This window comes from Neoarius graeffei, chromosome 15, assembly GCF_027579695.1.
Source record: "Neoarius graeffei isolate fNeoGra1 chromosome 15, fNeoGra1.pri, whole genome shotgun sequence".
NCBI classification, from domain to species: domain Eukaryota; kingdom Metazoa; phylum Chordata; class Actinopteri; order Siluriformes; family Ariidae; genus Neoarius; species Neoarius graeffei.
Window position 1 is genome coordinate 21,758,126 of NC_083583.1, and position 16,889 is coordinate 21,775,014.

At 41.7% G+C, this 16,889-nt stretch overlaps 1 protein-coding gene across 1 annotated transcript; it reads right to left on the reverse strand.

Annotated features, from left to right (window-relative positions):
• Positions 1–303: 303 nt before the first annotated feature.
• Positions 304–16,212, reverse strand: pycr1b (pyrroline-5-carboxylate reductase 1b). The gene is made up of 8 exons (XM_060941004.1): positions 16,059–16,212; positions 8,346–8,422; positions 8,010–8,080; positions 7,685–7,864; positions 4,343–4,564; positions 3,846–3,938; positions 1,547–1,710; positions 304–1,429 (listed from the first exon to the last, which is right to left on the reverse strand). The coding sequence occupies exons 2-8, from the start codon at positions 8,410–8,412 to the stop codon at positions 1,267–1,269; spliced, it is 960 nt and encodes a 319-aa protein (XP_060796987.1). The 5' UTR covers positions 8,413–8,422; positions 16,059–16,212; the 3' UTR covers positions 304–1,266.
• Between the last annotated feature and the right edge of the window lie 677 nt (positions 16,213–16,889).

Here is a 16,889-nt window from a genome sequence, read left to right on the forward strand (position 1 = left end):
TTGGATCTTACAGGCATTAAGATTTGTGCTTGGCACTGCAAATAAATGACAGAGTGCACAGGTTATTAAAGAGGTCCTGTAAGGTTGACTAATGGACTTCAGGGAAAGGTTTCCAGTTAATTCAATTACCGAACCATTAATTATGCATACTATCCTCTTGCTATAATTACACACAGGGAACAAATAAATGGAAATTCTTCCTTATCTGAAACTCATTTGGTTTGTGATGCCCTCTCAAGTCAAAATGATTTTTTACCCCCTCTTCGGTCAGCAATTTAAAAAAAAAAAAAAAAAAAAAAAGGATCCAAATAAAAAGGTGTTTCTTTATTAGAATCAGCATCTTTGAATTCAGGCTTGCAGGAAGCGGAGGCGGTTTCATTCTTTACAACATACTGGAATTCCTTCTGATTGAAAACATGACTAGGTTTCTTCCTTTACTTTCAAAAATACCTTCAAATATAAAGCCAATTAAATCAGACAATTCACATCAAGGATGTTTTCAAGTGACTACTGAATGCGCTGCTTTTTTTAAATAACTTGATTCGTAGCTTTACAAAGCGTCCTACAGCAACTAGAAAGCAGACAAGACGTTGCACAAAAAAAGACCACACATGACTTTTGCACCTTCACTTCCTTCTACAGATGAAGAAATTCAAACTCAACTCAAGAATCCTGAAGGGTAGGCGTGGTGAGTCACGACAATGATTCACCGTGCAGCACAAATAAAAACAGAGATAAAATTATTGTGTGCTAAAATAGAGCGCTTGGAAAAGTGCAAACATACTTCAAATGATTTTGGTTTTAGGCCCAAACGTTAAAACGGGAATACTTGATTTAAATATTACAAATATGTAGATGACAAAACAAATCACCGGGGATTTTTTTTTTTTAAATAAAAAAGGACAGGGAGGTACTTAAGAAAAAAAAATTGATAATATCATGTAGCATCTGCTGCCTGTAACTCCTGATGCTACTCCCAAGGGAGCAAACGAACTGTCTGCTGCTGCAGGGAGGCACGAGGCGATAGACAGCATTCTGGAAATGCACTTCTGTTCATTTTAGTCTGAGACGCTGTGCGTGTGTGTGAGAGAGAGAGAGAGAGAGAGAGAGAGAGAGAGAGAGAGAATATGTGTGCATGTGTACAGTTATGCCAAACTACTCTGTTCAAAATTGATCTGAATAATTGGAATAACATCTGTCTGTGTCCAAAGGAGCGAATAAAGTGAAGGAGAGTACATGTGTGTGTACTTATATAAAAAACATTCCTTAGACTTTCTTAATTCCGCTCCTGTTGTTGAACATGTTGACTCTGCTCCTGGTTCCGACTGTGTTAGCAGAGACGCCAGGCTGCTGCAACACCTTGTCCAGCGTGGTCTTCTTAATAGCAGCAGGAGAGATTTTCTCCTGATCGGCGAGAAACTGCAGTTCCCTGGAAAGAAATAGAAAAACACAAAATCACAATTAGACGTCATCTTTGAAACATCGGTCCATCTCTCCAAAATCAAGACAAAGAGTCATGCAGAAGACAAAAGGAGACTAGGAGTACCTGGTCCTGACACATGAAGCCTCCACAGCATTAATGAGAAGGCTCCGGAAGCCACCACTCTCCAGGACGTGCAGGGCGTGGATGGTGGCGCCCCCTGGTGAGCACACATTGTCCTTCAACTCGCCTGGGTGCTGCTCTGAATCCAGGAGCATTTTAGCAGCACCCTGAAATTGGAAAATAATACAAGACACGTTATTCAGATACAGGATAGAGTTCTTATACTAACCATACTGGCATACTGTTTATGATGTATAATAATCTAAAGATGCATCGAAGAAGACCGGGCGATGATTTTTTCCCACTTTTCAACTGTTCAGTTTGGGCACACTTGCCCCACTGTAGCCTCAGATTCGTGTTTCGGCCAGAGAGGTTCAGTGTGTTGGGAGTTATTTTTCTGTTTACCATGGTTGTAAAGAGTGGCTATTTGAATTACTATAGCCTTCCTATCAGCTTTAACTATTCTGGCTATTCTCCTTTGACCTCTCATCAGCAAGGCATTCCCAATCACAGCACTGCTGCTTATTGGACTTTTTTGCACCATTCTGTGTAAACTGTTGCATGTGAAAATCAGCAGGCGATCAGCAGTTTCTGAAATGTTCAAACCAGCCCACCAACCACACAACAGTCCGTCATACGGAGACCACATTTTTTTCACATTCTGATGTTTGATATAAAGGTTTTCCTAAAAAGTTGATAAAAGAATATAAAATGAACAATCAGTAATTTTGTGAATACTAAACATCAGTGAGATCTCATAACTAGTGCTGAGCACCATTAAAAAAAAGTGATGATCTAAGCTGTTCAAGTCACTTACAGGGTCGTGTGTAGTTAAGAGGAGAGTCATTGCAGCCAGAGTGCAGATTGCACAAAGTCCTTGTATTTCTACATTAATACGTGTACGTTTCAGGGATATTTGTCTCTATAGCATTTTATCATTAATTATGGACCTAGAGCAGGATTGGGGACAGGGCTAGAGGAATGAAAATTCATTGAAATGGAAAGAAAGCAACCAGTTATTACACACTGAGCAATGTGCACAAAAAATATATACATCATGCTCTCTTATTTTTAACTAGGTCATTTCACATATGTGCATTAGGTGGAATTATACATACAAGGTGAACCAAGGCCAAGAAAGAAAAGGAAAGAAGGTAAGAAGGAAGGAAGGAAGGAAGGAAGGAAGGAAGGAAGGAAGGAAGGAAGGAAAGAAAGAACGAACGAACGAGGGAAGGTAAGAAGGAAGGAAGGAAAGAAAGAAGGAAGGAAGGTACAAAAGAAAAGGAAGGAAAGAAGGAGGGAAGAAAAGGAAAGAAAAGGAAAGAAGGAGGGAAAGAAAGAAAAGGAAAGAAGGAGGGAAGGAAGGAAAGAAAGAAAAAGAAAGAAAAAAGGAAGGAAGGAAGGAAGGAAGGAGAAGGAAAAGGAAAGAAGAAGGGAAGGGAAGAAAGAAGGAAGGAAGGAAGGAAGGAAGGAAGGAAGGAAGGAAGGAAGGAAGGAACGAAAGAAAAGGAAAGAAGGAGGGAAGGTAAGAAAGAAAGGAGGGAAGGCAAGAAAGAAGGAGGGAAGGAAAGAAAAAAAGAAAGGAGGAGGGAAGGAAAGAAAGAAAAGGAAAGAAGGAGGGAAGGAAAGAAAGAAAAAGGAAAGAAAAAGAAAGGAGGAGGGAAGGTAAGAAAGAAGGAAAGAAAGAAAAAGAAGGAAAGAAAGAAAAGGAGGGAAGGTAAGAAAGAAGGAAAGAAAGAAAAGGAGGGAAGGTAAGAAAGAAAAGAAGGAAGGAACAAAAAAGGAAAGAAAAAAAGGAAAGAAAAGGAAATAAAGAAAAGGAAAGAAAAATGAAAGAAAGAAAGAAAGAAAGAAAGAAAAGGAGGAATGTAAGAAGGAAAGAAAGAACTCCTGTAATGTTCCTGAGTCCAATACGCTCATATCAACAACACAAACCCCACCGTGTCAGGGTTACGACTGCACTCAGAATCAACAAGCATCCAAATACCACTGACTCAGTTGTGGTCCTGTGGGCTCAGTGGTTAAGGCTTTGGGCTACTGAATGGAAGGTTGTAACCTCAAATCAAGGTCACATCCTTGTGCAAGACCCTTAACCTTACCTTTTGCAAGTCGTTTTCAATTTTAAGTCAGCAAAATGAGCAAAATACAGACCTCTATATGGAAGGTTTACCAGATAAAACGGAACGAGGTAACTGGCTCAATATACAATCAGGGGAACAAAAACAATGGAGCAAGATCAGATTGTATTTTAGACGTTCTTTCTGTCTGATAAGAAAATAGGTGTATAAAAAGCACTCCATACAAGCAGCGCCTGCGCTCCCAGTCTCACAGCCAGCCTCCTGGGCAGACCCATCTTCACACCGCCATCAGCCAGAGCATCAAGAGCCGTGAAAGCCTGGACACGCACAAACAGAAGCAATGAAAACCTTGACAACAGCTGACTCATCATTTCAAAGCTGTGCTGCAGTAAACTCTCCTCATCACAGGTTAACTGGACTAAATAATTCAGCACCTCAGTGCACCTTCTGTAGATAAATAATATTACATTACAAGCATTTAGCAGATGCTCATATCCAGAACTACATACAACAAGTTCAACAATTTTTACCTAATCTGCATGTCTTTGAAGCGGGAGGAAACTAACGCAGACACGGTGAGAACGTGCAAACATCGGCCATGAGGTTTGAACCTGGGTCCTTGCCGTGAGGCAACAGTGCTAATCACTGCACCACTGTTATATGCTTAATCAGCATCCAAACAGCAAGCCTCATCATTTCCGTGAACCCAAAAACCACTCACGTAAGCTGGCCCACTGCCGCTGAGTCCTGTAACAGCGTCAATCTGATCCTCCTCCACCTCCCTGCAGAATCCCACACTGGCCATCAGCTGCTCCAGAAGCTTCCCGTCCTCCACATCAGCATGTGTGCCTGTGGCATATACCGTAGCCCCTTCACGCACCACCACTGGGGTGTTAGTCATGCAGCGCATCACCTTAGGCTCAGCACGGTACTGGAGCAATTTCTGGAGAGAGAGAGAGAGAGAGAGAGATATTATGTTTAATTAGATGCACATTACTGCTTGCACGATTACAGGACATTAGAAAGTGAGCATGGTTCAGAAACAGGAAACCTGAAGGAAATCTATATAGCTATTGAAAAAATAAATGTACATGTCTACTGGGGAAAAAATTCCCCACTCGCCCCTTCTTTGGGTGGTCTTTCCCCCCCCCCCTCAAGCTCGGGTCCTCTACCAGAGGTCTGGGAGCTTGAGGGTCCTGCGCAGTACCTTAGCTGTTCCTAGGACTGCACTTTTCTGGACAGAGATCTCGGATGTTGGCCCTGGGATCTGTTGGAGCCGCTCTCCTAGTTTGGGGGTCACTGCACCAAGGATGGTGGTTTTTTTTTTTAATAAAATATATGTGTTACATAAAAATAAAAACTGTTAAAAGGTAAGTGTCCATCAATGAAAACAATTACATTAAGCAGATGCTCTTATCCAGAGTGTCGCATAACAAACCCAGATCAGCCCAAGGATAGGTGCCTTGCTCAAGGACACTTCAGCCATTCCTGCCGGTCTAGGGAATCAAACCGGCAACCATTTGGTCCCAAAGCGGCTTCTCTTTATGGCCATATACAAAGTGTACAATACAGTATGTTCATATAATTACAGTCATCTCTGAAACATGCTAAAATCTTGATCTTTACAGTGTATCACTGTACATAATGGGGAGGGCGGGGAGTACTGGCCAAATTTAGCCAGTTGATTCAGAATCAGTCCTCAAGGAGAAAAGTGACTCATCAAACTCCATCCATTTTGGCATATCACTAGTGACGTGGGTGCTCTGACGGCTTCAGCCATCAAAGTTTCTAAGAAACATTACAGTAGTGGTTTCTCATTGCCTTCTACTGGATTATATTATAGAGGTTTTCTCTTCTCAACCATTCACACACACACACACACACCCCTATGGACAATTTAGAGCCATCAATTAGCCTAACCCAGGGCTTTTCAAATACATTTGCAGGGGGTCCAAACTAGAAAATTACAAAATTTGTGATGGCCGGACAGACAATTGACATAAAATTGATATCAGCTAAAGGCAATTAAAATATACTATACTAAGGTACATAATATATGAAATAAAATAAGGTACATTATTCTTTTCCTTTATTATGAAATATAATGAAAAATGGTACTTTTTTAATAGGACACATTGTCTTTCATTTTTTTGGTCAACAATCATTTTGTCAACAACCGCCAGCATGCAGTCTTTAATAGTTTCCGACTCGGTGAAGGGTCTTTTTTTTTTTTTTGTCAGTATCCACGCCACTCAGAGATGCAATAAAAGCTCTCTCTTGTTCTGTGCAAAAGCCACCAATTGCACACTGACTTTGTTCAAAAGAAGTTACCAGTCTGTCTATTCTCCTTCGTCTCTCCTTGGAGCCCTCTCGGTATTGCTCAGAAAATGAAGCATGTTTTGTTGTAAAATGTCTCTTCACGTTGTACTCTTTGGCCACAGCTACAGATTCGTTGCACAATAAACACACAGGTCTATCGCTTGGCGTAGTTGGCAAAGTAAATAAGTACTTTTCAGTCCATTCGCTTTGAAATTTACGGTTATCTCTGTCAACTTTGCGATGTTGCCACTGCTGTAGCTGCATGGAGTGTCACATTGCGAGAATGAGTGTTTGTCACAATGGAGACGACCTGTATTCTGGTCTGTGCCAGAGCGGTAGAGAAAACTGTGCACCACGGCAGATACGTAGATATGTTTTTTGTTTTGTTTTAAAAAAATCTGCCGCAGGGTCGGATTAAATTTCAATCGGGCCGATTTCGCCCCCGGGCCAATATTTGAATAGGCCTGGCCTAACCTGTATGTCTTTGGACTGTGGGGGAAACCGGAGCGCCCGAAGGAAACCCATGCAGACACGGGGAGAACATGCAAACTCCACACAGAAAGGCCCTCCCCGTCAGTCCCTGGGCTCAAACCCAGAACCTTCTTGCTGTGAGGCGACAGTGTTAACCACTACACCACCGTGCCACCAACTCAAACTATTTACCTGAAAAGTTCTACATGAAAAGTTTTGATCACTATTAAAGATCTGAGTCAAGCCCAGAGGTACATCTCGACTTGAGTCAAACCCGAAGTGGATCGCTGAGCAGCGTCCCGAGTCGAGCCCTAACCAGAGCTCAGAGTCGGTTTTGATTCATAAGTCAAATCTGGGCGGCACGGTGGTGTAGTGGTTAGCGCTGTCGCCTCACAGCAAGAAGGTCCGGGTTCAAGCCCCGTGGCCAGCGAGGGCCTTTCTGTGCGGAGTTTGCATGTTCTCCCCGTGTCCGCGTGGGTTTCCTCCGGGTGCTCCGGTTGCCCCCACAGTCCAAAAGACATGCAGGTTAGGTTAACTGGTGACTCTAAATTGACCGTAGGTGTGAATGTGAGTGTGAATGGTTGTCTGTGTCTATGTGTCAGCCCTGTGATGACCTGGCGACTTGTCCAGGGTGTACCCCGCCTTTCGCCCGTAGTCAGCTGGGATAGGCTCCAGCTTGCCTGCGACCCTGTAGAACAGGATAAAGCGGCTACAGATAATGAGATGAGATATTAAGGGAATGAGTCATCTTTAACTTTATGCCTTTTGGAGATCATTTCATCTTTAGGGCGGCACAGTGGTGTACTGGTTAGCGCTGTCGCCTCACAGCAAGAAGGTCCGGGTTCGAGCCCCGTGGCCGGTGAGAAAACTGTTTGGATATTTCACATATTGAAAACTGTTACTGCAGCAATCAGAAACAGGGGAAGTAGAACTGATCATGTGTTATTGTGTGAGCCCATCATGGTCCACCTGCAGGCCAGGAAAACCTTCCTTACCAGTTGCGGACACTTCATTTGCATATTTGTAAAAGCTGGACTTTGTTATGAAGGTAAACGTGACATTTTTCTGGAATCTGCACATGAAGCAATCCTTTATTTAATGGCGAGAACATTAATGGATTTCAAAAACAAACATGTTTGATAAACAAGGCCACATCATTGCTGTAAACCCTGCTGTTACAGCAATTCCATATTGAGGCTTTATAAATGAAAAGGATGTTATATGCTTCAAACAAATAATGTAACAGAAGATTTGCATTACGCTTATCCCACACCTTCTCAATGGAGCCAATGGTGACCCCGGCAGCACAGGATACGATGAGATGCCTGTCTTCAATATCGGGTCCAATTTCGTCCAGGACGAAAGGAATAATATGAGGCTTGACAGCCAAAAACAGGACGTCGCTCTTATATGCCGTTTCCTTGTTGCTGGTTGTGAAGTTCACGCCCATTTTCTAAAGCATTTTTAAGAAATAAACAAAAAAAATGTAATAAATATAATGCATCTCGCATGGAAACAGTACAGTCATGGTCTATAGGACCACAAAGGACACACACACACACACACACACAGGGTTGGTGAAGCCAAAACACACTGACCCTGAGCCCGGACACTGTCGGCAGATCTGTATCTGGAGAACTGGCCGTAATCCGGTGAGCCGCAATTACACCTGAGAGAGATAGCCAAGAGCAACAACAGGAACAAAAAGAAGAAGAGAGTGTATGTCAGAGAGGAGAGCAGCACACGGCGGAGCAGGCATCCAGAATACTGATTACAGCAACCACAGAAGAGCTCGACTCAGTCAAATCAAATCTGTGGCACAGAAGCACGGGCTGCGTTTTATCCCCTTCCTGACATTTAAGGTCAGGAATAAACAAGCAAATGAATTTCTTTGGGTGATGAATAAAAGTTGAATAAGATCAGTGAGCTCTTACCTGCTGCAGTGAAGCCCTTCACCAATGCTTGGGTCAGCTGACCTGCTCCAATGAAGCCTACACTCATCCTGTTTACTCTGGCAGATGTGTGGATTACAAAACACCCACTCAGTTATTCATTCGCTTAAAATTTTTTTTATAGCTTTCATCGGAGTCATAAACGAAATGCTCAAAGTGTATTACGTAGGATTCATAGAAAACGGCACAATAAAATATTCAGATTAGGGCTGCACAATGTATTGTTCATTTGTTAACCATTGCAATATTGGCTTTCATGTTACTGATATCGCAGAAGCCAGCAATATGGAAAAGAACACTTTAATCAATTTTAGTGTGTTCTCCGTTATTAATCTCAGCAACAGCAAGGCACTTTAAAGCAAGTCGATCTCACCTGGATACCGTAGTCTTGTACCATGATGCTTATACTGAACATGCTTTCATTACGCTCGGTACTGTCTGACTTTATAATATCCAATTACAGCACTGAGAGTAATGATTTATAATCGTACTATCAGGTGTCTCTCTGAAAAGGATGGGTTCTTCTTAGGTCCGGTTTCTCTGAAGATTTTCCTGGTTTCTTCCTCAGGTCATCTCAGCAGGTTGTCCTGGCCACTGCTGCCCCGGTTTGCTAATTAGAGATTTCTGTAAAGCTGCTTTGCGACAATGTCTGCTTTTAAAACTGGATAAAAATGGAATATAAAAGTGAATTTTAATGGCTTTAGATTGTTTGAACAGTCTGAGTCATTTTAGTTGGGCATCTTATGAAAAGTGACTCATTTAGTACTTTATAGAATATCGGATGAGTGTCAACCCATGCCCGAGGTTTCAGTATCAGAAGAGTTTCATAATAATATATTATTATGAGTCATTTCATAGTGGTGTGTAGCAACATAATTCCATACAGCTATTTTTGTCCATATTGTGCAGCCCTTATTCTTTTAATAATAATAATAATAATAATAATAATAATAATAATAATAATAATAATAACAACAACAACAACAACAACAACAACATCAAATATATCAAGTGCATGCTAGAAATATTGAGCCCAATATTCTTTTTCTACTGATTTTTGTCTTATTTTCACATTGTTAAAGGACAGCCCTACGTTTAATTTTTAACTTCTTAGAATTCTCTCTTTTTCTACAGAGGGGGTGAAAACATTCATGTAAGGATCATTTTAATAAATTGCAAAGCATTTTACAGACAGACAGTGCATCATTATCAACTGCAACATATTTGTCCAAAATTCACATACTTGAACATAATAATAATAATAATAATAATAAATTATAATAAATCACTATCATAATAAAAAACATAAAATAAAGAATTTAAAAAAAAGCCTATACTAAAAACCAAAACTCAATCTTAAACAGAATTGTAAATTTATTTATCTATTTATTTTCTGTAAGACGGTCTGTAAAACATACCAGTTAAAGGGGTACCGAATAGAATATATACAGTTGCTGATGTGACAAAGTAATGTATTCTTAAGTATTCTATCAAATTTATATACTAGAAAACAACGAAATATCTTGGTAATTGTAAATATAATACTTTATACGCTAAACCGCACAAGAGTCGCCATTTTTAAAAGACCGTGACGTCAGCGCTACCCACTGCACTAGCGGAACTCTCCGAAATAGAGGAGATAAGCGTGTAATCATGGCGTCGGGCGCATCAAGTGAAAGCGACAGCTCTGTCGAATCGTACGAAGAGATCCCGCAAGACACACTGCAAGCAGGCTATGGCTTAGAAGGGTACCAGTTTGAACCTAGGAGAGGTACTATGTAGTGGAAGTTCATTATGTCTAACTATTAAAGCTATTTTAAGTTCGTTTCTTACGACAAGGATTTTTTAAGACGTTACCTTGTTGACAGTTTCGGCGAGAATCTTCCGCCTTCTTCAAAACAGTCACCAGATGTCGAGTGGTGATGTGCCTTATCAGCTGATGTTACGCTACGGAGGCGTGAACGGCCCGCCCAATTTGACAGGTAGTTCACGCCTCCTGCTGTCAGGTCGCTCCCCCAGGACACATCTGGTGACTGTTTTGAAGAAGGCGGAAGATTCTCGCCGAAACTGTTAACAAGGTAACATCTTAAAAAATCCTTGTCTTAAGAAACGAACTTAAAATAGCTAGGAGAGGTACTCTCGACTCCGGTGATGAAATAAGAGAAGAAAGCTCGGATGACGGCGAGGATGAGACTGATGCTGACCATGGGCGTGGCGAGCGTGGGGCAGAGCGTCTGCGTGCAGGTGACACGGCGTGGTGCTCGTGCGGAAAACGTAACGTGGAGTTGCTCACGAGTCCAGCAGAATTTATTTGCTGCAATGAGATAGGCGCCACCCGTGGACTTGCGAAATCGTCGCAAGAGGCAGAAACAGGTATTTCACACGTGCTAGTCCCAACCTCAATGAGCCAACACAACTGGGCACATACATACGTCATGAGTGTTACGCAGAGAAAATGAACGTGCATTCTGACTGGATAAAATTAATATCATGGCGGGCTGTTCAAACTGCGGAAATAGTTTGCTCGAGCTACTTTCAAAACACTATAACTTTTTATTGTTATATTTACTCTATATATTGCCCTCTGTTCCCCTTTAATTTTTATCGTCATGACACCAAATACTGACCTTCATTTAGAACTGTTTATTGCTCTTTATAGTATTTCTTTTTAAGTAGAAACATTTCAGGTCATTATAAACAACGTGTTATAAGGAAATTATCTGGAAAGTTTTACTGAGCAGGTTGCAGAACCAGTCCCGGTTCTTCTGGACACTTTGACTGCCAGACTTACATTTTAATTTCTCAGCAACATCCCACAGCCTTCATTATGTTTTGTTTTTTCCTGAAAAGTGGTCTATTATGTATTATCATACATACAGGACACCGTTTCAATGGAATAAAAACCATGTATTCTATTCCATTCTAGTGGGGTTCATTCATTTGGTTTGATAGTATGCAATATTGTTAGCATATCGCTTATCCTACATGTATTATATTATGCCACTCCGCCCAGTGGAGAATGAGCGTTGAATATGGTTTACGACAGGGCTTTTCAAAGTGGGGCGCGCCAGAGTTCTTCAGGGGGGGCGCAACGTGAGAGACAAAATGGATCGGTTTTTAGCTGTCTATGGTTTTTAGTACCTAAAGCTACAGTGAGTGAGGAGACAAAGTCTGGGCCAAGCAAAAAAAACAGAGCCTCCAGGATGTTGCGATTTGCAACTTCAGCGCAAATTCAACCAATCCCCGCGAATTCAGGGCGGTGTTGGAATTATATCCAATCACCGCAACTTTCCCGCAAATTTGACCAATCGTTGGCGTCGTCTTGAGGTGACGTCGACAAACTACCTTCCGCCTTACTTCCGTGTGTTCAAGAGAAGCAGCATGCATGTCGTGTTGCCAGATTGGACGATTTCAAGTGTATTTTGGCGGGTTTTGAACATATTTTGGACTGGAAAACGTCAGCAGTATCTGGCAACACTGAAAGTGTGTTATGTTTACAGTGAAGGACTGTGTGCACTTTATTTTTTTTTTTTTTACTTAATACAAGAAGTTAATGGATGCCAACATTTTTGCCAAAATGGTATTTTATTTTCCATTGTTTAGGCAGCTTCAGCATCATACTGTGAGATTCTGTTCAAATTGTTTTTTTCCTTCTATGAAGCCTGAGCCATTTATTTTATTAGTTTATAATTATTGTTTAATTTAGTCTTCAGGAGAGACTGCCTGCACACAGTACTAGTATTAATAGGTTTTTTTTTCTTACATAAAAGCTGAGGCATTTATATTATATTTTAAGGTAACTTCATGTTGTGCTGTGAGGTTCTATGCACTTTAACTTTTGAACCAACAGGTGCATTTGGATAAGTAAAGCCTATTTTTCTGCATTTTTGTAGTCCTGGTAATCTTTTATATTGGTAAAGTTGTTTATAGGACCATTTCTCTGTTTTTTTAATCAATAGTTTTTCAGTAATAACTTAATATTTAACATATCACTCAATTTTAATCACAAAAAGAGAAAATCGCAACAATTTCTCGCAACTTTCACTTCCTCCCGCAATGTAATCGCAACAAAAACCTAAAAAACACCGCAACTTTCATCGCAATTTTTTTGGAAAACCCCCCGCAACATCAGACATTTTAGCCCGCAACAATCACAAAAAAGGCCCGCGGAATCCTGGGGGACTGGAAAAAGAAGGAAGTATGACCACGATTATTTAAAGTGTGGATTTTCATGGACTGGATCTGAAGATGCTCCACTGCCACAGTGTGTTGTCTGCCAAGAGGTGCTCGCCAACGATGCTATGGGATGTTTAAAATGTGTAAAACAAGATGTTTTAAAAAGCACAGATGTTTAAAATGTGAAAAAGAAAAAAATAATGTGTACAACAACCATTTTTTAAAAAAATACGAATGGAACATTAAGTATAGCAACAACAAAAATTGTAAGGGGGGGGTGCTGTTGTTTATTTGCTCTCCGAGGGGGGGCTGACTCTCCCACACTTTGAAAACCCCTGGTTTACGATATTGCATGGTTGTCAAGACAGCATGACCTCGGAGCTGATGCAAATATTCAATGAGAAGAAGGTTTTCTGCTACACATGCGCAGAAGCATTTCTTTGTTCGCCGGAAAGAGAAAGACGCATTGAACACCCGAAAGGCTACAAAAACCTTCGTTAGATATTCTTCATGCATAGAAAAACAGGGAGAGAGAGAATCTATGTATAATAATAATAATAATAATAATAATAATAATGGCTGGCATTTTTCATGGTATATCAGATATATTCCAGTCAGCTAGCATGATATCGAACGAGTCTTCTAGCTGAATGGAATACAGTGGCATGCAAAAGTTTGGGCACCCTTACTGAAAATGTCTGTTACTGTGAATAGTTAAGTGAGCAGAAGATGAACTGATCACCAAAAGGCAGAAAGGTAAAGACAACATTTCTTTTCAGCATTTTCTGCAAGGATGTGTGTATTATTTTTGTTTTGTATAATTGGAGAGTGAAAAAAGAAAAGGAACACCATGTGAAAGTTTAGGCACCCCAATACATTTCAGTTCTCAGGTAACTTTTACCAACGTTCCAGACCTTAATTAGCTTATTGAGCTGTGGCTTGTTCAAATTCTTCATTAGGAAAGGTCAGATGATGCAGATTTCAAAGCTGTATAAATTCTCTGACTCCTCAAACTTGTCCCTAAAATCAACAGCCATGGGCTCCTCTAAGCAACTCCCTCGCACTCTGAATAATAAAATAATTGATGCTCACAAAGCAGGAGAAGGCTACAAGAACGTAGCAAAGTGTTTTCAGGTAGCTGTTTCCTCAGATTGTAATGTTATTAAGAAATGGCAGTTAACAGAAACAGTGGAGATCAAGGTGAGGTCTGGAAGATGAAGAAGTTTCTGAAAGAACTCCACGTTGGATTGCTAGAAAGGCAAATAAAAACCCCTGTTTGACTGCAAAAGACCTTCAGAAAGATTTAGCAGACCCTGGAGTGGTGGTGCACTGTTCTACTATGCAGCGACACCTGAACAAATATGACCATCATGGAAGAGTCATCAGAAGAAAACCTTTCCTGCATCCTAGCCACAAAATTCAGCATCTGAAGTTTGCAAATGAACATCTAAGCAAGCCTGATGCATTTTGGAAACAAGTTCTGTGGACTGATGAAATCAAAATAGAACTTTTTGGCCACAATGTGCAAAGGTATGTTTGGAGAAAAAAGGGTGCCAAACTCCATGAAAAGAACACCTCTCCAACTCTGAAGCATGGGTGTGGATTGATCATGCTTTGGGGTTGTGTTGCAACCAGTGGCACAGGGCACATTTCATTAGTCAAGGGAAGCATGGATTCGAATAAATACCAGCAAATTCTGGAAGCAAACATCACACCATCTGTAAAAAAGTTGACATTAAAAAGAGGATGGGTCCTACAATAAGACGATGATCCAAAACACACCTCAAAATCTACAACGGAATACCTCAAGAGGCACAAGCTGAAGGTTTTGCCCTGGCCCTCACAGTCCCCTGACCTAAACATCATTGAAAATCTGTGGATAGATCTCAAAAGAGCAGTGCATGCAAGACAGCCCAGGAAACTTGTAGAACTGGAAGCCTTTTGCAAGGACGAAAGTGTGAAAATCCCCCAGGTAAGAACTGAAAGATTATTAGCCAGCTACAAAAAGCGTTTACAAGCTGTGATACTTGCCAAAGGGGGTGTTACTAGGTACTAACCATGCAGGGTGCCCAAACTTCTGCTTCAGGCCCTTTTCCTTTTTTGTCATTTTGAAAATGTAAAAGATCTCATTATCTGTAGCCGCTTTATCCTGTTCTACAGGGTCGCAGGCAAGCTGGAGCCTATCCCAGCTGACTATGGGCGAAAGGCGGGGTACACCCTGGACAAGTCGCCAGGTCATCACAGGGCAATGTAAAAGATGAAAATTAAAAATTGTTTTTGATTAAAATATTAAGGGAATGGGTGGCATGGTGGTGTAGTGGTTAGCGCTGTCGCCTCACAGCAAGAAGGTCTGGGTTCGAGCCCCGTGGCCGGCGAGGGCCTTTCTGTGCAGAGTTTGCATGTTCTCCCCGTGGGTTTCCTCCGGGTGCTCCGGTTTCCCCCACAGTCCAAAGACATGCAGGTTAGGTTAACTGGTGACTCTAAATTGGCCGTAGGTGTGAATGTGAGTGTGAATGGTTGTCTGTGTCTATGTGTCGGCCCTGTGATGACCTGGCGACTTGTCCAGGGTGTACCCCGCCTTTCACCTGTAGTCAGCTGGGATAGGCTCCAGCTTGCCTGCGACCCTGTAGAACAGGATAAAGCGGCTACAGATAATAAGATGAGAGATGAGATATTAAGGGAATGAGTCATCTTTAACTTTATGCCTTTTGGAGATCATTTCATCTTTAGGGCGGCACGGTGGTGTAGTGGTTAGCGCTGTTGCCTCACAGCAAGAAGGTCCTGGGTTCGAGCCCCGTGGCTGGCGAGGGTCTTTCTGTGCGGAGTTTGCATGTTCTCTCCGTGTCCGCGTGGGTTTCCTCCGGGTGCTCCGGTTTCCCCCACAGTCCAAAGACATGCAGGTTAGGTTAACTGGTGACTCTAAATTGACCGTAGGTGTGAATGTGAGTGTGAATGGTTGTCTGTGTCTATGTGTCAGCCCTGTGATGACCTGGCGACTTGTCCAGGGTGTACCCCGCCTTTCGCCCGTAGTCAGCTGGGATAGGCTCCAGCTTGCCTGCAACCCTGTAGAAGGATAAAGCGGCTAGAGATAATGAGATGAGATAATAGTGTGCTGGAAAACTGTTTGGAAATTTGTTTATAAACAGGGTTTAATTTGTTGTTATTGGGTGTTTTTAAACCATATTTCCATTAAAAATTAAATGTAAAAACACAAATCCCATTTGCTTGAATGTAACTGTAGGATTGTTTCTACAGAACACTGACAGTTTTACAGAAAACTCTAGGGGTTTGGCTTATGAAGGATTTAAAAGGAACATCAATATCACTAAACAATAATGATATTAAGGAATGTCTTATCCAATATTTCAGCTTGTAAGCATGAACAGCTTCTTCTCCCTGTTCATAAACATAGAGCTGTTTGAATTGTCTCTGCTTTGTAGCATCATTAGCATTCTAACTGAAATGGTCAGTAACCGTTTCCTCGTCAGTACTAACTGTATATCAGTGTGAATGCCTTACCTTTACACCTCTCAGCATTTAACAGTAAACTCTGTTCTGATGAAAGCTCCGGGTTTAAGCTCACTTGAAAAAATAAAAACCCACCCAAACCCCTGTTTTTGTGTTAACGTGGCTTCGTCCTGTACACAGTACTCCAAGAAGACAGTGAGGCAGAAACAGCCAATCAGAGAAGAGATTATTACATGTTTTAACCAATCAACGCTGATCTCTGGATGTGGGTGTGGCCTAGAAGAGTGAGGTCCAGTTGCATCATTTCCTTCACCATATTTGGGCGTCTGATAACAGTATAGGTGAAGTTCACAAGCTCACAGCCAATACAGGAGCTGTGCAGCATGGACACAGTGTATTTTATTATCAAAAATGCCAAACATGAGATAAGATAAGCTTAGATATAATAAGACTTTATTGACTCTCAAGCAGGGCGGCACGGTGGTGTAGTGGTTAGCGCTGTCGCCTCACAGCAAGAAGGTCCGGGTTCGAGCCCCGTGGCCGGCGAGGGCCCTTCTGTGCGGAGTTTGCATGTTCTCCCCGTGTCCGCGTGGGTTTCCTCCAGGCGCTCCGGTTTCCCCCACAGTCCAAAGACATGCAGGTTAGGTTAACTGGTGACTCTAAATTGACCGTAGGTGTGAATGTGAGTGTGAATGGTTGTCTGTGTCTATGTGTCAGCCCTGTGATGACCTGGCGACTTGTCCAGGGTGTACCCCGCCTTTCGCCTGTAGTCAGCTGGGATAGGCTCCAGCTTGCCTGCGACCCTGTAGAAGGATAAAGCGGCTAGAGATAATGAGATGAGATGACTCTCAAGCCAACCTGCTCAAGACAATACAATCAATA